This window comes from Anabrus simplex, chromosome 1, assembly GCF_040414725.1.
Source record: "Anabrus simplex isolate iqAnaSimp1 chromosome 1, ASM4041472v1, whole genome shotgun sequence".
NCBI lineage: Eukaryota > Metazoa > Arthropoda > Insecta > Orthoptera > Tettigoniidae > Anabrus > Anabrus simplex.
In genome coordinates this window covers 442321843-442343756 of record NC_090265.1, presented here as the reverse complement: position 1 = coordinate 442343756, position 21914 = coordinate 442321843, and the positions used below count along the sequence as shown (strand labels likewise).

At 37.6% G+C, this 21914-nt stretch overlaps 1 protein-coding gene across 1 annotated transcript in view; it reads right to left on the bottom strand.

Annotated features, from left to right (window-relative positions):
- LOC137496928 (probable peptidoglycan muropeptide transporter SLC46) overlaps positions 1-19114 on the bottom strand; it is a 63530-nt gene extending 44416 nt beyond the window's left edge. Inside the window, exon 1 of the mRNA XM_068225003.1 lies at positions 18823-19114. Coding sequence (XP_068081104.1) covers positions 18823-18847 — 25 coding nt within the window. The 5' untranslated portion in view covers positions 18848-19114. The remainder of the gene's footprint in view (positions 1-18822) is intronic.
- Positions 19115-21914: the final 2800 nt, after the last annotated feature.

The window sequence follows — 21914 nt, the reverse complement described above, 5'->3', positions numbered from 1 at the left end:
GTGTAATAGTAAGATTTATAGGAGTTCATGTGGACTCTTGACAGCAATTTGTTGGTCATGAAATGTCATCTGAAGTTGAAGAAATTGAAGAAAGGAAGGAATGCAAGGAGTTTGGATCGAATCAAGTTGAAAGAAAAGAGCATGAGAGATTATTTCCAGGAATATATTGCACAAGAATTGAAGTCGGCAGAAGGAAACACAATAGAACAAGAATGGACTGTCATGAGGAATGAGATCAGTAGGGCTGCTGAAGAAAGGTTAGGAAGAAAGGAAAGAACTAAAAATCAATGGAAAACTCAGGAGATACTAGACCTGACTGACAAAGAAAAAAAAAATTAAAAAAATAAAAAAATGATAAGGACCGAAAAGAATACAGGTGATTAAAGAGTGAAGTAGATAGAAAGTGCAGGACAGCTAAGGAAGAATGGCTGACAGAGAAGTGCAAGGATGTCGAATATTGTATGGTCGTAGGGAAGGTAGATACTGCATACAGCAAAATCAAGGAAACCTCATTAAGATGTTTCTGTAGGGGACAAGGAAAACGAATGTGCTAAGCAAGAAAATGTACTACTGAATATATGAATAAAAACTCTCCAACAGAGATACAGAAACACTACATAAGATTTTTTGTTTTTTTTTTTAAATGAGGGTATATTATGTCCTATATCTGTGGGTACAGTGAAAACTATATCTACCAATTCTATGGATGAGAAGAAAGTATTACAAGGTGTGAAAAACACAAGACAACAATACGAAAACATTTGCACGGGGGCCCATAAGAATGTCGAAGTATTACTGCAGATCACAATCGCTCTCTTTCTAAAACAAGTGTTAGGAGAAGCCTTTTATTTCAGACCAGTGGGTTATTAAACATTATTTTCTGGTCACACTCTTAGACAATCAATTACAGTCGATCATATGCGACTGCGAGGAAGGATTTTTGCCACCATTTTGAACGAGTTTCAATATTCGTGCCACCTCTGTGCTCTTAAAATGTGAATGCCACTCTACTTTCTGACAGATTTTAATTTTGTCTTCATTTTAAGGAATTTTAAGACTTTTTCCGTAATAACAACAACTAAGCTATCACAAGACAAATATGCACCATGCTAGTCAACTTCACACGATTATGTTCCTAATCCAGACATAGGCAATCATGCAACAAATATTTGCTACCCTTCACTGTACCACTAAAAACAAAATAAATTTGTAACTTCTGAATGGTTGCAAAATACAAGCACAAGCAGGCTTACTGTTATTCAGCAATCTCACTGCTAACTGGCAAGCAAAACTGAGCATTCCAGAGGCTAACAGCTTGCACCCCAAAGGTGCAACTTATCTTGTGAAGTTCAGGAATTCAAGGCCTTTACCCATAATCACAAAACTTTAGCGACAGTTCTTACCCGAACTGGAAATCACATTTCCTTCACAAGGGATGACAAATAACATTTTCAGGGCTAGGAAGAATGTGATCATATTAAAAGGTAATATCAAAAATTCATGACTCCATAAGTGAGGTATTTTTATATACATAGGTGGTTTGAAAAGTTCTCGGAATGTACTAGAATTAAGTATCTTACCTCAGTGGAACTGCTTTTATTTTTCAACATAGTCTCCCTGTAGACTAATGCATTTGGTCCAGTGATGTTCCAATGCCTTGATCCCATCTCGAAAATGAGATTCCTCCAGGCCTGCAAAATACCTCTCCAATTTGGCTGTCAGTTCTTCCCTTGTAGAAAATCTCCGTCCACCAAGGAAAATTTTCAGCTTGGGGAATAGATGAAAGTCTGATGGTGCCAAATCAGGTGAATAAGGTGAATGTGGCAACAATTCGTACCTCAGTTCATGAAGTTTATCCATGGCAATAACACTTGTGTGCGGCGGAGCGTTGTCCTGATGAAAGATGACTTTTTTCCTTGCCAAACCAGGCCTTGTTTCATGTATCTTTTCCTGTAGTTGGTCTAGGAGGTTTGCATAGTATTGCCCTGTAATTGTTTGTTCAGTAGGAAGATAATCTATCAGCAGAATGCCATTTGCATCCCAGAAAACTGAGGCCATGACCTTTCCGGCTGAACGCACTGCCTTTGCTTTCTTTGGTGGTGGTGAATCAGCATGTTTCCACTGCTTTGATTGCTGTTTTGTCTCTGGGGTATAGTAGTGGACCCAAGTTTCATCTGTAGTCACAAACCGGCGCAAAAAATCTTGTTGGTTGCACTGAAAACGGGCCAGACTTTGTTCGGACATTTCCAATCTGGTGTGTTTATTGTCCAATGTCCCATCTTGTGGATAATTTTTTCATACCCAATTCTTTGGTTAAAATATAATATACCCGTTCAGAAGACATCCCTACAGCTTCAGCAATCTCCCGCACTTTCAGTCGACGATCCTCCATGACCATTTTATGCACTTTTGCAATAAATTCTGGGGTCATAACACTTTTTGGCCGTCCACTACGCAGATCATACCCATCCTTATTGTGAAATAATATTATGCATAACTATTGCCCCCAGAAACTCACAGTACTGCTAACATTGCATTCAGTAACCTTAGTCAAGTATGATATAGAAATCCTGGATACAAAATCATCAAAACACTGTTGGGTGACCAAATTTAAACTCGCTGGTCCACTTGGCAACAGTTGAAAATGAAGGAGCAGAGTCCCCCAAAGTGTTCTGAAAGTCGGCATGAATTTCCTTTTTTTCATACCTTTCTTTACAAAGTATTTAATCACTGCTCGAATCTTAGGTTTTTCCATTGTCATAAATCATTACGCGGGAACAATAACAAAGAGTCGTCACTACCATACTTCTGCAGCTAGAGCACTGACGCGCCACATGTTCATTCACAAAGGATGTGTGATTATTGTGCGGGAACCTCGTTGCTCTAGCACTGATATCTAGCGGTGATTCCGAGAACTTTTCAAACCGTCCTCGTGGATCTAATACAATGAGAATCGGAACTTCAAATTTACGATGTACTAAGTGGGAATGCACTAATAAGGTTTACAGTATTAAGAGCTCAGATGGAAAACCACTCCAACAACAAGGCATAAAGATGGCAGGAAAATATCCAACAGTTACATCAGGGAAAGAAGTACAAGATAATGCTCTAGAACAAGAAGAGGCTGTTGATGCTGATGAAATGGGAGACCCAGTTTTGAGGTCAGAATTCAGTAGAGATTTGTGAGACCTAAATAAGAACAAATCACTTGGAATTGAGGACATAAAATGGAGACAAGCACAAACAAGGAAGACCTTCCTCAAGAAAAATTGTTTGCTCACTTGGACCACTGATGTAGAAATTAGAAAGATGTTTTTGAAGACTTTTGTCTGGATCATGGCATTGTATGGAAGTGAAACATGAATGGTAACTAGCTCAGAAAGAAAGAGAACAGAAGATTTTGAAATATGGTGTTATGAAAGAATGCTGAAGATGGATGAGTAGATTGAATCCCAAATTAAGAGATACTGAATCAAATTTGTGAGAGGAGATTGATTTGGCTAAATTTGATGAGAAGAAGAGATAGAATGATAGAACACATTTAAGACACCCAGGACTTATTCAGTTGGGTTTTTGAGGGAAATGTAGGTGGTAAGAATGGTAGGGGTAGACCAAGGTATGGATACAAACAAGCAGATTAGAGCAGATGTAGGATGTAGTAGTTATGTAGAAATGAGAATGTTAACACAGGATAGGGTGGCATGGAGAGCTACATCAAACTAGTCTATGGACTGATAACCTAAACAACAACAACAACAACAACAACAAAAACAAATACAAAGGTGTGAAAATTATTAGACTCAAAGGAGAAGATGAAAAATGAAATTGCCTTAGTTTTAGTTTTTGCCCTCACTTGCCTTTCTAATTTGTTCCCTGGAACTCCCTATCCTTCAGTCAAATATTCATGTGACTTACTAAACTTTGTGAAATACTGTATTATTCATATTTTTTAAATATTATATTGAGATGAATTATTTCTGTTTGGTTTGTTGCTATAAGATCACTTTCCAAGATTTTGGATAGTAAATAGTACAAAGCGCAGCAAATTACCAGCACTCAAGTAAAGCAAAATATCAGAGAACCACTTCATGTAATTCCATTTTATCTAATAAAACTCAAAAGAGAAATTAAAAATCCTCAACATTGGAATTTAATACTGATAGAGGAGTCTACTGACTATAATATTGTCACTGATGTAATCGAAAGAAAATGTGATTTGCCTTCTATAATTTACTTTAAACAGACAACAAATAAAACATACAAGAGCTCCACTGCAGCACAAAAAAAGAATTTTATGGGCAGGCAAGTAATAGGTAATGCGACAGTGGAAATAAGAAAAAAAAATTAGTGTTGAGTTTAATAATTTTCACGCCTCTGAATATATGCATCATAATAGTCAAAAACTAATAAAAATAAAATAAACCCTTTGTTTTTTGAGAAACATTATCTGAAATTAGTGGCTGTTGCAATATATAAGGAAAGTTATTATAAGATTTTCTTTATGAAGCTCCTACATTTGTCAGTTAAGATTGTTTTATACAATGAATTTGTCCTTTGTACATCACATGATATCACAGGCACATGTGAAAAATATCACAATTCTTATTCACTGAATGGTACTCTCATTTCAGTCTTTTCACCCAACAGTGTTTTGATGATTTTGTATCCAGGATTTTTATTTCATACTTGACTAAGGTTACTGAATGCAATGTTAGCAGTACTGTGAGTTTCTGGGGGCAATAGTTATGCATAATATTATTTCACAATAAGGATGGGTATTCCTCTGTTACATAGACACACACTACTTTCTTATTTTATACCCTACTGATTGCAGAGATTTTATTAATTAATTATTGGTAATTAGCTAATGACAGAAAGGGTACAAATAGTAATTTAATAAGACATTACAAGTAAAGTATACATTTTTGCATTGATAATGTTAAAAATGTGCTATCAAACACTGTCCAAAATTGTCTGTGAAGGTGTGATTTACAAAGTATATCATTACTGCTAATTTTTTAATTAAAAAATAATGTACAATTTGCTTACAGATCTGGCAATTGAAGCAGGGTGAACTACAGTATTAGACATCAGAGTCCTGGCCAGAGAGAATTACTTTACGCTTCTGTTTAACTTTCTACATTGACAACAGAACATGAATAGAGCTGAAAAGAGTCTAATATCATAATACGAAGCGTATTTTTTAAGTAAGGTCCATTTTGTTGTAGACACTAGTAGTTCACGCGGTGGCAAAAGGGGCTCTGGTTAAGACGCAGCAGGTCGTTATGCTACTTAGGATCCAGAACGGGTAAAAAAAAAATAGTAAATAAATAAATGCAATGTAAATATTAATGTTATACCAGTTTTATAGTATCATTTGAAGCAATTCCACATACTGTATATCAGTTGACTATATTTGTAAGTAGTACAGGAGATATTATAATTAGAATTTTGTAAACAATATAAATTTATTAAGGATGAGCTGTGTGTTAATAGAAAACATTGTTAGCGTAAATTGTATAATATTGTATTATAGGAAAAATTTTCTTCTCTTGTTAATTTAATATTTAGTGCTTGACAATAATGTATTTTAGTGTACCATTTGCCACCGAGGTAGACACCTCATTTGCAAATAAAGAGATTTTGATTTTGATTTGATTTGATATTGCAACGAGCATGTGCGGCGTGTACCAGCATGCCTCGGGAACAACTGTGCTCAGTTTCAGCTCTGTAGCTAACCTGTACGGTTCTGTTCTGTGCATTCAAAATGTTTAAGACTATCAACTCGCCCGCCGTGAGTGAGGTTCGGTCAGTGATACGGTTTTTGTCACCAAGGAACCTGTCTGCAGCAGAAATTCATCGACAGATTTGCGAAGTGTGCGGTGATACTGTTACGAGTGAAAGCAAAGTGCGTAAGTGGGTACAACAATTCAAAGATGGCCATGACAACGTCCATGATGAGGACCGCTCCGGTCACACTTCTTTGATTACAGACGATTTGGTGGCTTCAGTTGAAGCGAAGATTCGTGAGAACAGGCGCTTCACAATAACAGGTCTATGTGAAAGGAAGTGCTCATTGAAAATGCTTTGCAGTGAGGGACTATCCTAATAACTATTGTTAACTATTTGTTGTTTTTATTTCCTGCACATTGTGCGCTTTTCCTCTTTAAAATAACAGGTCTCTCAAACTAATTCCCTGACGTGTTGAGATCAGTGCTTTACAACATTGTTTCTGAACACCTAAAGTTTAGGAAACTGTGCTCCCGTTGGGTCCTGAAACTCGTAACAGAGGACCACAAAAACCAAAGATTTGAGTGTGCGATGAAATTCTTGACTCGTTATTACGAAGAAGGTGACGGCTTCTTGAGTCAGATCGTAACTGGAGACGAAACATGGGTTTCGCATATCACGCCCGAATTGAAGTAACAGAGCATGGAATGGAGACACACACACTCGCCTGTACAGGTGAAGGCCAAATAGACTCTGTCCTAGTGCAAAATCAATGACGTCAGTGTTTTGGGATAGGCATGGTGTTTTGTTGGTCGACTTCATGCAACAAGGAACCACTATCAGTGCAGAAGCATACTGCCAAACCCTGAGAAAGCTACACAGAGCGATTCAAAACAAAAGATGCGGCATGCTGACAAAGGGAATTGTCCTTCTCCATGACAATGCAAGACCTCACACTGCAGGTCAGACCCATGATTTATTGGACAGTTTTGGCTGGGAAGTTTTAGACCACCCACCCTACAGTCCTGATCTTGCGCCGAGCGATTACCATCTGTTCCTCCACCTCAAACATCACCTCAGTGGCAACCATTACAATGATGACGACGACGTGAAAATTGCAGTGCACTCTTGGTTATCGGAGCAGGCGGCAAGTTTCTATGAAGAGGGTATTTTAAAATTGGTTACGAGATATGATAAGTGTTTGAACAAACTTGGCAACTATGTCAAAAAAATAGAGTGAAGTATGTACTTTCTGAAAATAAAGTTACTTTTTTGAAATAACCTTTCTTTGTGTATTTATTTTCAAATGTACCTTAGTTAAAAAATATGCCTCGTACAAGATATTATACAAAACCAAGTTTCTTTAGCAAGATGTCCCTTTACACAAATGATATGGCAGACTCCATGCTTTAACAGTTAAGGGAGGTAATAGATGACTGTACCCGATGCATTTACTGGACGTATTAAAAATGGCGCCTACGGAAGGTAGAGGCCAGCCAAGGCAAAGAAATGTGTAATAGGATATCGATATTGATGTATGCTAGAAGGCCATAACTAACTTAAACCTACCACTATGAAGGCGGTGTACAATGGTGTAGAATCGATAGAATTGTTTTTTAAAAAATAAGAAGGATCAAACAGATTATTATAAAAACTGACTTAAAAAGTTGACGTGGGAAGGACAAGATATCCCGAACATCGCTCTCAAAAATAAGCAAGATTTGCAATATCTAACGTGAAATTTTAAGCTGAGAGGACGGAAATATTAAACGAAACGAAGAGATAAACATTGAAATACCGTAAAGAGGGAATAAAATCCAGAAGTTTTGAAAAGTCCATCCAAATACTTAGACGCAAAGTCGTTTGGAAACAAGAAGTGGATTGAGACGTGAGAGCTCGAGGTTGAGCTATATTAAGTGGAAATAATAGCAAGGACAGCCTAAATAAAGAAGCAATCATTATAAAAAATATATTTATACTACGCAGAACCATGATGAATTCATATTTTCCAGAATCGACGCATATTGTCTACTGTGTTCCTGAACAGATGATGGCTTGCTAAATCGGCATAGACCAACCTGGAGGGAGATGTCATCCTGGCTGTTAAAACCACCCGACCCGTGTGGAGGAGGTCACTCAACTTGAGATACCAGTGGTGGAGATCCTGCCCAGTTCCCAATCCAAAGCCTGCGACCAGACCGAAGAGCAACTAAGGCCCGAGATATTGAATGGCGAGCTAAGTAATAGTATTAAGTAGTATAATTTCTTATGTAGAGTATTACCAGTATATGCAATAGATCTGAATAGCCTAAGCGTGAGATAATTAAGTGTGCAGTGAATATAAGAAAGTGCAGTGTGAAATATTTAAGACGATATCTCGTGACAGAATGGTAACGTGTTTACTACATTATCTTATCCAAGGATGAAGGAATACGAATTAAAATGTGACATAGTGTAACAGCTGATTTCAAAGAATCCCGGTTGGTTAGAAAGATCCTTGAGTGATGTAATACCAGTCAAACCCAGTTACGTCACAGAGGGATGCATGTTTGAATTGGTTAAGTTAAATTACCATACTCTTTGCTGTGTGAATGTATTGAAAGAATAGATACTGAATTTGGGGTTATATGTTGAATTGTATGACAAAATGCGTTTTGAGGAACGAATTCTGCGCTATTGGAGTGATACGTATCGTTGTGTTTAATTAATATTGGAGGTTAAACGCGGTAATTATAGATGTTAAATGAATTAAATATGGGTTGAATTGAAGGTTAATAATGAAATAATGGAAGTATATATGGTATTTTAAATGATATATTGCGCAGATTAACAGGGAGTAAAACGTATATGATATATATAATGTGCGATATAGGAGCACATGTAAAGCAACTACGGAATATAAGTATGCCCCAGGGAGGAACTATAGCAAGGTATTGTACCAGGAAGGCCTAGGTCCTGGTCCATGTTAATTGAAAGAAATGTTATTTCCAGCATTAAAGATCCGACCGACGTACGAACATCCATGTAAAGAATGTTCCAGTATGTGTCAGACCCTACGAGTGCGCTAGGCGGAGTCAAGTGACGTCACCTGTCGCTTGAAGCTCACCTCCCCTAGAGATATTTCTCGAAAGAAATTTTCTTTTAACAGCTTTTTAACGCCTTAACCAATTTCAACGGGACAAACGCTGAATTATAGCAAACATCATAAAAGTTAATCCCTGTAAATTTCAAATTAATTCATCAAACGGTTGTTGAGTTATAATAATTTAAAGTCTCAACGAAATTACGTAATCACGGTCACATGGCCGAGAGAGCCGTCACCCCTCCCTGCGCTGGTATCTATATATGTCAAGGCCAGACAGCCCGCAAACTAGTACAAGGACAAGCAAACAGCTGTGTGAGTGAGATAGCGAAGAGACCGGCCCGCGTACAGTATGTTCGCGCAGTCACGGTAGAAGTACTTTCCGTCGTATCTCCGGAACGCGAAATTCTATCACCGATAGAATTATTAAAGGACGTCGCACTGCAGTTAGTATACCGCGTCGCGATTACAATATAATCCTAAAGATATTTAAGACTGTAACGCGAGTGAACTTATTGGAGTACAAATATTAACTATTTCATTACGTGTGGACTTAGGTAACTTCAAGTAACATTGAACTTCTACTGAGCCTAATACTTAGAATTACCAGAACTCATATTCACGTCACATCAACATAAGACTCACAGTAGTAATTTGAGTGAAAAAGTGAGAACTTTTCTGTGTTAATATAACATTATAGTAACAGGATTAGCAGAAAATAATCCCTAGCAACTTCAGACTGTGTTCAAAGACTGTGCTTATCGACTTACTTTCTTTTTTTTTATGTGAACTGTGTGATTATGAACGTTTCAATAACGACTGTAAATAGCATTTCGTACAGAAAGGACTGTGATTCTTCATACGCCATAAATAGTGTTCAACAGTGTCAGTGATAAACTACTCACACTAAGTAAATTTTCGTGTGCGAAAATCACCCGAACAAGCTACAACTCAACGTGATCCAGTTCCAGCTGTCATCACCTCACTGGGAACGTCAACATCGCCAATCCTGATTCTACATGGAACATTCCAGACGTCCATCTTTCGACATTTGGTAGCAACAGTTCTTGTCATAAGTGAGTAACAAACTGGCTAAACCTTTTCATTTATTTTGAACAGTGAAACTTCAGTGTCGCGTGTGAACAATTTTCATAATTTCTCAAAAGTGATAAATTTAATTTCTCGTAGAAAGACTGTAGGCTTTCAAGTGTGCTATATATCGAGATTGACGAACTGAGAACTGAAAACTTTGATAATTTCTCATATTCATTTACAATTATAAAAGTGTGCTTAGGTTTAAAAAGACTTTAGGTGGAAATTCCCACATATTAAAGACTTTGAAACCAATGATATTTATGCCATTTTTTTTTTTAAGGAGATTATTTTCGACATTTAATTTCTATGCAAAATTTGAGTCAATAATCATACCGCAGGGTGAAAAATTAATAAATTGTTTTAAGAAAAAATTATTTACCATCTATTATTCGCTCTGCGAGACTATCCTTCTCTGTATCGGCTCCAAAACCCAGTTCCACTCCCTGAGGTCCTACTCATGCCCTTTGCCCACAACTTTTCCTGGTACAGAGAGGATAGTATAATAATAGATGGCGCCGCAACTTCAAGGGCACGATTTTGGAGCCGTACTATAATAATAGATGACGTCGCAACTTCAAGAGCTCAATTTTGAAGACGTACTATAATAATAAATGATGCACTTGCAATAATCGCAACATTCAGGGTTCGATTCAAGTCATTATATTTTGAGCACAGGATTTGACTGCAAAGAACTTGTTGTATTTGACTTATTTGAATATTCCGGAAACATGGATAACTTACTTGCAGCTATCGAAGCTCTCAGGCTTAGCATTAATGATCAGAATGCTAAGATTGATAGGTCTAATAACCAGATAGCTCAAATACAGGCTCAAATGGTAGAGTCTAATAACCAATTGCAGGCTCAAATGGTAGAGTCTAATTCCCAATTACAGGCTCAACTTCAACAACAAATGCAGGCTCAAATGGTAGAGTCTAATTCCCAATTACAGGCTCAACTTCAACAACAAATGCAGGTTCAAATGGTAGAGTCTAATTCCCAATTACAGGCTCAACTTCAACAACAAATGCAGGCACAAAATACTCAACTTCAAGCGCAGTTAACTGAGTCAAATAGTAAGGTTGAAGACTTAACTTCTAAAATTGACAAGACCTTGGATACTAAGTTTGCTGAAGCGGATAAAGTCATTAACAAAAGACTCACTGAATCTAGTGCCCTTATCGAGCAACGATTCCGTGAAGCTGGAACTCGCCTCGAAAAGAAACTTACTGATTCTAGTGCACAAGTCGAAGCTACATTGAAAAACATGCGGGATCAGTTTGTTGAAAATTTAGAGTCTATTAAGGAAGAAATAAAGACAGAGGTCGTCAAGTCTTTAGACAAAGATCTTAGAAATGTTCTTCCTTCCGTTCAAGCATTTTCCACTGAACTTAAAGATTTACGGACTGAATTTCAAGAATCCCATGGTAACATCTCACAAACTCAAGCAAAGTTAGCTCAGGTGCAGGAAACCTTGCGAGATGCATTAAAGAGCGACGTGGGTAAATTACGAAGTGAGATAGGATTAATTAAGAGCACGCAAGGAGAACTCGACAAGCGTATTACAGGACAGCTAGATAGCACGCATACCCAGATAGCTGCTTTCTGTAAAGACGTACAAGTCATTAAAACTGACTTGAGAAATGAAATAAAAAGTTTAGACACCTCAATTAATTCTAAAATTAAAAATTTGTCCGAAGAAATGAATCAAATTAAACTTAAAGAACATACAACTGACGTCACAATTCCTGGTTCGTCGAGGGAAATACACAATACAACTACCCTTATTAAAGTACCAGATGACAAACCAGTCAAATTTTCAGGACGTGATGAGTACACTGCTCGAGAATTTTTGTTAAATGTCGACGATTACTTGGAAGAGAATAGGGTAGAGGACGATAGGAAACTTAGAGTAGTATCCAAACTTCTAGAAGGACGAGCCTTATCATGGTTCATAGCTTTTAAGAGCAACTTTAAAAACTATGATGACTTTAAACAGGCACTTCTTAAACGCTTTTGGGATTCAGAAAGACAGCACCTTGTCAAGATGCAACTCTACTCTAGCAAATACAATACTTCAGTCAATACTTCCCGATATTCAGATTACTGTCTAATGCAATTAAAGAAACTCCAGTTTTTAGATCCACCTTTGCCAGATATTGAACTTATTCAGATCCTGACACTTCAATATCCGCCTCATGTTCAACAGATACTAGTCGCTGCCAACATTAAAACATTGGAGCATTTTGACGCTACTTTGCGTAGGTTAGATACGGCTAATATCCAATCTAGTCCGAAAACTAACAGGAGTCGAGAAATAAATACGAATTCTGCGGAAATAAAACCTCCGGAGAGAGAGGAACCCAGGACACGTGAAGAAGGCAGATTAAGCCCTACTAACCCAACCAGATTCCGGAATTTTAGACGTCAGAGGAATCAGGATAGACACCCTTACCAACCTAGGAATTCATGGAGACAGCGCGAAAGCACTCCTGAAGGAAATCGTGAGGCCAGACGGCGAGAACTCGAAAGTAGATGGAAGGACACACGGGAATACATCAGGGAGAGAAACCGTAATCCTGATGAACCTGGAGCGACATCCCTGGAATATCAACGTCAATTCGGACCAAGAGAACAAAGATCACCTGATCCTGACCCAACAGGCGCTATAAAAAAAAAACGCCGATCTCGCAATAGGGAGATTGACTACCGAACACGATGAGGTCGAAACGTCAAATTATTGTACTGCTGTTATCAATTACTGGCATATTGACGATTCCGAATTACTATTCGAAGACGCACAAACACTAAGGCCAATTATTACACGTTCATTACCTGTCATAACAGTACGCACAGGCAACCTACAGGTGATTACGCTCATCGATTCTGGAGCGCAAGCTTCTTTAATTTCTGATAAGCTTGTAGACTCGCTGAAAGATCAGAACAATGTTTTGTTATTACCTGCAGCTCAGATTAAAGTAAGAGGGATAGTTCCTGATAAGATTGTTAAATGCAAATCCCAGGCATTTTTAGAGTTTGAAATTAACAGTCAGATGTTCGAACACATATTCTTGGTAGTATCACGTCTTAACTTCAACTTAATACTTGGATCAGATTTTATGATCAAATACAAAGGAACCATTGACTATGATGCCAACCTCGTAAGATTACAGAATAATTCCGTAGAACTACAGCTGGTAGGACGAGGTGACCTGGAAGTTCAAGAGAAGGGAGCCCGTTTTGAAGAAGCCGGTGGTGACATTATTAAGCCCGCTGTAAGCGAGGTTGCGCCAGCCGTAGCAGAAAGTAGAAAGGGTGACCAAAGTGAGGACGACGCAGAGTCCCTATTCAATGAGAACTCCATTATAGGTCCGGATTATATAATGTCAATAGCCAGTGTGGTTGAAGACCCGGAAATTAAATTAAAATTGGAGGAGGCTAAAAATAACGTTCTACAGAAATTTGCATGTGTATTCGATGACAAGCCTGGAGAGATAGCTGACTACGAATATCATCTTGATGTAAATGACTTGTCTCCTCATCAGAAGAAACCATATCCCGTACCCGAGAAATATCGAGAAGAAGTTTGTAACTTAATTCATAAAATGACAGATGATGGGATAATTTCGCCTTGCGTAACTAAGTACTTGAATCCATTAGCCATAGTACGTAAGCCTAACGGCAGTATTAAAATTGGACGGCACTTTCGAGGGTATTTATAACTCAGCCAATTTAAAACAATATGTACCACAGGAAGAGTAAAGCCTGGAAAAGAAAATCCTGCGTATTTTCTTTTCGTCCAACCAAGGGGAAGATGTACCAGGAAGGCCTAGGTCCTGGTCCATGTTAATTGAAAGAAATGTTATTTCCAGCATTAAAGATCCGACCGACGTACGAACATCCATGTAAAGAATGTTCCAGTATGTGCCAGACCCTACGAGTGCGCTAGGCGGAGTCAAGTGACGTCACCTGTCGCTTGAAGCTCACCTCCCCTAGAGATATTTCTCGAAAGAAATTTTCTTTTAACAGCTTTTTAACGCCTTAACCAATTTCAACGGGACAAACGCTGAATTATAGCAAACATCATAAAAGTTAATCCCTGTAAATTTCAAATTAATTCATCAAACGGTTGTTGAGTTATAATAATTTAAAGTCTCAACGAAATTACGTAATCACGATCACATGGCCGAGAGAGCCGTCACCCCTCCCTGCGCTGGTATCTATATATGTCAAGGCCAGACAGCCCGCAAACTAGTACAAGGACAAGCAAACAGCTGTGTGAGTGAGATAGCGAAGAGACCGGCCCGCGTACAGTATGTTCGCGCAGTCACGGTAGAAGTACTTTCCGTCGTATCTCCGGAACGCGAAATTCTATCACCGATAGAATTATTAAAGGACGTCGCACTGCAGTTAGTATACCGCGTCGCGATTACAATATAATCCTAAAGATATTTAAGACTGTAACGCGAGTGAACTTATTGGAGTACAAATATTAACTATTTCATTACGTGTGGACTTAGGTAACTTCAAGTAACATTGAACTTCTACTGAGCCTAATACTTAGAATTACCAGAACTCATATTCACGTCACATCAACATAAGACTCACAGTAGTAATTTGAGTGAAAAAGTGAGAACTTTTCTGTGTTAATATAACATTATAGTAACAGGATTAGCAGAAAATAATCCCTAGCAACTTCAGACTGTGTTCAAAGACTGTGCTTATCGACTTACTTTCTTTTTTTTTATGTGAACTGTGTGATTATGAACGTTTCAATAACGACTGTAAATAGCATTTCGTACAGAAAGGACTGTGATTCTTCATACGCCATAAATAGTGTTCAACAGTGTCAGTGATAAACTACTCACACTAAGTAAATTTTCGTGTGCGAAAATCACCCGAACAAGCAACAACTCAACGTGATCCAGTTCCAGCTGTCATCACCTCATTGGGAACGTCAACATCGCCAATCCTGATTCTACATGGAACATTCCAGACGTCCATCTTTCGACATTTGGTAGCAACAGTTCTTGTCATAAGTGAGTAACAAACTGACTAAACCTTTTCATTTATTTTGAACAGTGAAACTTCAGTGTCGCGTGTGAACAATTTTCATAATTTCTCAAAAGTGATAAATTTAATTTCTCGTAGAAAGACTGTAGGCTTTCAAGTGTGCTATATATCGAGATTGACGAACTGAGAACTGAAAACTTTGATAATTTCTCATATCCATTTACAATTATAAAAGTGTGCTTAGGTTTAAAAAGACTTTAGGTGGAAATTCCCACATATGAAAGACTTTGAAACCAATGATATTTATGCCATTTTTTTTTTTAAGGAGATTATTTTCGACATTTAATTTCTATGCAAAATTTGAGTCAATAATCATACCGCAGGGTGAAAAATTAATAAATTGTTTTAAGAAAAAATTATTTACCATCTATTATTCGCTCTGCGAGACTATCCTTCTCTGTATCGGCTCCAAAACCCAGTTCCACTCCCTGAGGTCCTACTCATGCCCTTTGCCCACAACTTTTCCTGGTACAGTATGGACAATAAAATTACGCATATTTTAATGAAGTGTGAAAGTGGTTTGACAATAATAACAACCGATGATGGGTAAATGAATACATGATTGTATCATATTCTGAATGAATGGTAATTGCGTGGAAGATCAAACTTGTATGCAACTAGTATGATAATGTAGTGTTGAAATATCTTTATGTAGGCATTTGCACATCTATATATGAAAAATGCTTATTGGCTATATGTATATTGAACTGGAATACGTTACATAAGAAATTATCTAGCTAGAGTAGGGAAATTATTCGAGATTTACGTAGGATATCATCGATGTTTTGTTGATCTGAAATATTATTAGAGCGAATATTTAGTTAGGAGCCGTAATTTAAGTGGCAATCAGACCGAGAAACTTAGTGCGTCATTCAATATTTCATTTTCTTCACTGTAGTCTGCACCAACGAACTCAGATAATTTTCAATGTAACTTAGGTCACTGATATTTGTATTCAGGACACTTTATTCAAATTCAGTTCATTTCCGCGATAACTTGAACAATGTTATGGTTGTATTTTTGATGAGGGTGTATAATTAACACCGTGAGTGATGGAATAACTTATTGATATACCGAATCTTGACCGTGGTCTGAAGACTTTGATGTAATATATACTTAAGTGACCAGATGTAAATTTTAATAGGAAGATGAAACAAAGCAATAATTCATTTCAGGAATACGCGACCCAGAATGTTAAGATATGTAAACTTAGTTTAGGAGTAAGGAAGCGCTGACCTAGAATATTTGATTCAGTAATTAAAATATTTGTTTATTAGGTTGATAATTTGAAGATTATGAGCAATATTTGACATTAACCATTTCTTTCACGAATTTTGATAGTTTAATAAATGTGTTTCTTGATTAATTTTTATAGAATGGAATGAGTTTTCATTTATAATGGTAGTCAGTAGTTGTACTTAGTGAGTAAGGTTCTCGTTATGCGGATGTGTTTTTTTCGAAAGGTTGACTGATGTTTACGTTCGCAAAATCCACTACTGAGCGTTGAATTAAGTAATTCTGAACCGCGTATGATGCCGTTACTTTCTCTTTGAACACACGTTAAACCAAACATAGAAAAATTAACCATTTTTCTGGAGGCATGAATACCTTGTGATATGTAACTGACTAGTTGGGAAAATACTGTGGTCACCCTGACCCGTAGGGTGCAATGACAATATGCCAATAGTGGTTGGTCACCACTCTAACTTATCTATACAGCAGTCTTTCTCTGGACTGCCAATAAGCCAAATCCCTCATAGTTGATATAGACAGATCTAGGAAACATTTGAAGCTACTAGTCAAAGTACAGACAAAGAATTGCACAAACTTTCCAGTATTTGAAATTCTGCATATATCACTGTGCTAAACTTGAGTTGTACAGTATATTTTCTGCTGTATTTTTATCAACAGATAATTCATTTTAATTTTACTGATGTTGCATGGTATACTAGCCAAGTCATTCTGGAATTTTACAGTTCGACAGAACAAAAATCAGACAGACATCCATCCTATAATCGAGTTCCTACCATACACATTGTAACTGAGGTTAACAGTAGCCACTGCTTCAATGGTTCTTTGTTGAAGTGCTATTAAATTCTGCAGCAAAGGGGGAGACTAAACATATCTTTAATTAAACCCCTACAGGAAAAAGTCACACAGAGTCAGATTGGGTGATCTTGAGAGACCACGACACAAAATTTAAGTCTATGTTTTTGTTTGAAGAGTGTCTGATCCAGCAATTAGGAAGTTTAGCATTAAGATAAGCATGCATATCAGAATGAAAATGTGGCGGTGCTCCATTCTGATGGAAAATACTATCCATGCTATCTTCTTGCAATTGTGGCATTAACAAATTTTCCAACATGTAAAAGTAGGCAATACAAATAACAATTTTCCCACTGAATATAATGGTCTGTACACTTTATGAGAAGAAACTGCACAAAACATATCAAGTTTTGGAAAGTCACAGGCATGTGTTGGTTCAGAGGGCCCCAGATTCAATTCCAGGCCGGGTCAGGTATTTCAATCTTAAATGGTTAATTTTCTGGGAAATAGGTGTTTGTGCTGTCCCCAACATCCCTGCAACCCATTCACGACACACAATACTATCCTCCACCACAATAACATGCAGTTTTCGATACATAGCAGATGCCATCCACCTTTACGAAATGTTAGCCTTACAACGGCTGCACGAGGCTAGCAACAGTTAGGCGAAATTATTATTATGGACATGTTCCACTCTTGTGCGAGGACTTTTCAAGTCCCAAATATGCTCATTGTGTTGATTGATTACACTGGAAACATGGAACATTGCCTGGTCGCTTTACACAAGTTTATCAGCAAAGCCATTGTCATCTCCCAGTCTCACTTGCAGTTCTTCACAGAATTGAAAAAATAACATTTTATTTTGGGGACTGAGTGCCTGCATTAACTCCAGCCGGTACAGTTTGAAAGCAAGTATTTTGCGCAGTATGTGCCGGACAATTTTCTGAGAAATTTGCAGTTCCTGGCTTGCATAATACACTGATTTAGGTTTTTGAGGAATCTATCTATCTATCCCCTCCGGAGGGCCGGACCACCTTGAGGGTAATGCCCTTTCTCTGGCCAGGAGATTTGGGCAGGTTGGGGATAAGTGAAGGATTAATGAGGTGGGTAAAGGATGTGGACAGTGAGGAGATGAGAAGGGGTTTGCGGCCTCTTGGCTAAGTATATGTATACTTTATCAGGTTAATTAAATGTGGTAATTTATTTCATTTTCTTTTATTAATTTATTTTGTTGTTGCTGTGATACTGAATGGTTTGGGGATGAAGAATGAGGGGTAAGTGATTAATGGAAGTGGGAAGCATGAAAGATGGACGAGCATTTTATATATATATATATATATATACACAATAAAATCCTGTTATTACAACTCCGCTTATAATGCTGTCCTGTTTATTACACTCACTTTGTAAGGCTGCTGGACAGCTCACATAAAACAATGCATAATTTTACCCTATTATACTGCTTTTTCCATGTCAAAAAAGAGGGAAAATTCAGTATAAATTGTAAAAACAAAGACTGCACTGTATTTGAGATGTGCAGTTGTGAATTGTGTAAAATAGCAAAGCATAAATCTCTTTCTATAAGTGAAAAACTACAAATTCTCTGTAAGCATGACAAAAATTCTACACTGAATCAAAAGGATTTTTCTGATCTGTGGGTATTTCTTCATCCAGCTTAAAAATATTAATAAAAACTAGGGATGCTATTACTGATGCAGTTAAGGGTGGTTGAAAACATAAAAAGGTAAGACCTGGAAAATATGAAGATGTTGAGGAAATTCTTATTGAATGGACTCACCAGTCCCCTGATGCTTCAATCTCATTAAGCAGCCAAATCATAGAAGAAAAAGCATGAGAAATAGAAAGCAAATTAAATACAGTGCTCCGAGTGGTTGGCTTGATAGATTCAAACAAAGGCATGGCATAGTATATCGGCAAGTCAGTGGTGAATCAGTCAGTTAGGGACAGTGGTAAAGGACTGGCAAAGTGAAGTGCTACCTACATTCAATAAAAATTGTGCGCCGTGCAATGTGTTTAACACGAATGAATGTGGGTTATTCTTTAAGCTAATGCCCGACAAGTCAAATGTGTTCAAAGGGGGGAGAAATGTCACTGTGGGAAATTAAGCAAAGAAAGGGTAACTGTGCTTGGTGCTGCAAATGCCATTGGATCTGAAAAATTACTTCTGTTACTGTTGTGGAAGTCAGCTAGACCCTGATGGTTTAAAAGCATTAAACGTCTGCCTTGTGAATATAAAAATCAAGCCTGTGCCGGGATGACTAGTGACTTGTTTGTTAATTGGCTCAAAGAATTGGACCAAAAAATGGTAAAAGCCAATCACAAAATCCTGCTTTTTATTGACAACTGTCCAACTCACCCAAAAAATGTGAACCTGCCTGCCAACACAACCAGTAAACATGCTAATGAGGAGCACACTAACAAGGTTTCACTGTATCTGCAGTGCATCAACAGTGGAGCTGTGGGAGTCATACAAGTGCTCAAGCATTTCCATCGAAAGCGTGTTGTTATACAATACAGTAAAACTTCGTTAAGACATTTCTGCAGGGGACAAGGAAAAGGAACATGTTAAGTGAGAAAACGTACTACTGAATATATGAATAACAACTATCCAACAGAGATTTTGGAACACTAGATACGATTTTTACGTTGTGTATCCATGGGTACAGTGAAAATGTGATGCAAGTGTAATTGGAAACAATTCTCTAAACCCATGGGTAAATAGTGAAAATATCATGCTCGATTAGTAGGTGTTGTTGTTGTTGTTATTATTATTATTATTATTATTATTATTATTATTATTATTATTATTATTATTATTTATGTAGTTATGTACAGACTTTATTTGGTATAAATCGTGGTCATATCATTTATTATTTGGGTGTTGTATGATCTATTTTGTGTAACAAAACATGTGAGGTTATGTCACGATATGTTGTGTCATACTTTTCTAGAAGCCTGGCCAAGCAAGGTATATAAAGAGACAGTCTTAAGCTGAGCTGAGTTGTCAGTGAGGAGTTGTTAGTAACTGTGTGAACTCATTTTGTGAGTTTGTTGTGTTGGTAGTTGGTTGACAGGCTAATGTGGCAGTCTTCTTCTTCAAGTCAGTTCAAGATGGCAGTTCATTAGTGTGTATATAATTTGTAAATAAAACAGTGTACACAATTGACAGCATCTCCTGTGTGCGTCTTTGTGATTGCGATAAGTTATATATACCTGTCCTAAAGATGAAATGAAATGGCGTATGGCTTTTAGTGCCGGGAGTGTCCGAGGGCATGTTCGGCTCGCCAGGTGCAGGTCTTTTGATTTGACTCCCGAAGGCGACCTGCGCGTCGTGATGAGGATGAGATGATGATGAAGACAGCACATACACCCAGCCCCCGTGCCAGAGAAATTAACCAATGATGGTTAAAATTCCCGACCCTGCCGGGAATCGAACCCAGGACCCTCTGAACTGAAGGCCAGTACGCTGACCATTCAGCCAACGAGTCGGACGTCCTAAAGATGAGAGGAAAGTATTAAAAGATGAGAAAACAAATATGAAAACTTTTTTCACTGTGGCTTATAAAATAATAGCAGTGCACTGAAAGGTGTGAAAAACACCAGACAACAAATATGAAAACATGTGCAATGGGGGCCAATAAAAATATCAAAGTAGTATTGCAGATCACACTCTTTCTAAAACAAATGTTAGTAGAATCCTTTTATTTCGGACCATTGGGTTATTCAACACTATATTCTGGTCACACTCTTAGACAAGACAATGAACTGGAGGTTACACTCAACCAAGTGCAACTGCGGGGAATGACTTCGGCTGCAATTTTGAATTGGACAAAATCTTCAACCAACTCAAGGTATCGAGTTGAAACTCAAAGTTGCGAGTTCCAATATTTGCAACCTCTGCGCGTTTAAGATGCGAATGCCTGCCTACTTTTTGGCAGATTTTAATTTTGTCTTCACTAGCAAGGAATTTCACAACTTGAGCTTTTCCTTATCCATAACTAGGCTATTATAAGACAAATATGCACCACACTAGTCAACTTCACACAATCATGTTCCTAATTCACATATAGGTTATCACACAACAAATATTGGCAACACTTTACTGTACCACTGTCTGGCTCCATGGCTAAATGATTAGCATGCTGGCCTTTGGTCACAGGGGTCCCAGGTTTGATTCCCGGCAAGGTCGGGAATTTTAACCATAATTTGCTTATTTTGCTTCTGTATGTGTCATCTTCATCACTATTGCACCCTCATCACGATGCGCAGGTCGCCTACAGAGTCAAATCATAATTCCTGCACCTGGCAAGCCGAACTTGTCCTCGGACACCCCCAGCACTAAAAGCCATATGCCATTTCATACTGTACCACTCAACACAAAATAAATTTCTAACTTATATATGGTAATAACCCAATGGTGGGTAATAGACAAGACTGACATTTTGATAAGATTGTGAATAGAAGAGTGTAGTTTTTAGTTTATTTATGATACAGATCAATATCAGGTAAGAGATGTTTAGAACGAAATATGTTGTACAGGTTATAAGAGGACTTGTTAAGAATGTGATTGGTGTTTAATAATTATAAGTAAGTAGGTCCAAGAGATACTTGTTAGTTTGAGTAAACCGCTGATGAAGAGGACACTAAGCTCCTTGAAACATGTACGGTGTATTATATGGTAATAAATAATTAATTAACTTCAAGTATTGAGGAGGCGGATTTCAAATATAACCGTGAATTTATTGGAGTAGAGATTGTAGTCAATATGGACCAATACAAAATCAAACCACTATGGTTAACTTATTACAAATGGAATGCAAAATACAAGCACAAACAGGCTCACTGTGTTATTCAGCAATCTTGCTGCTA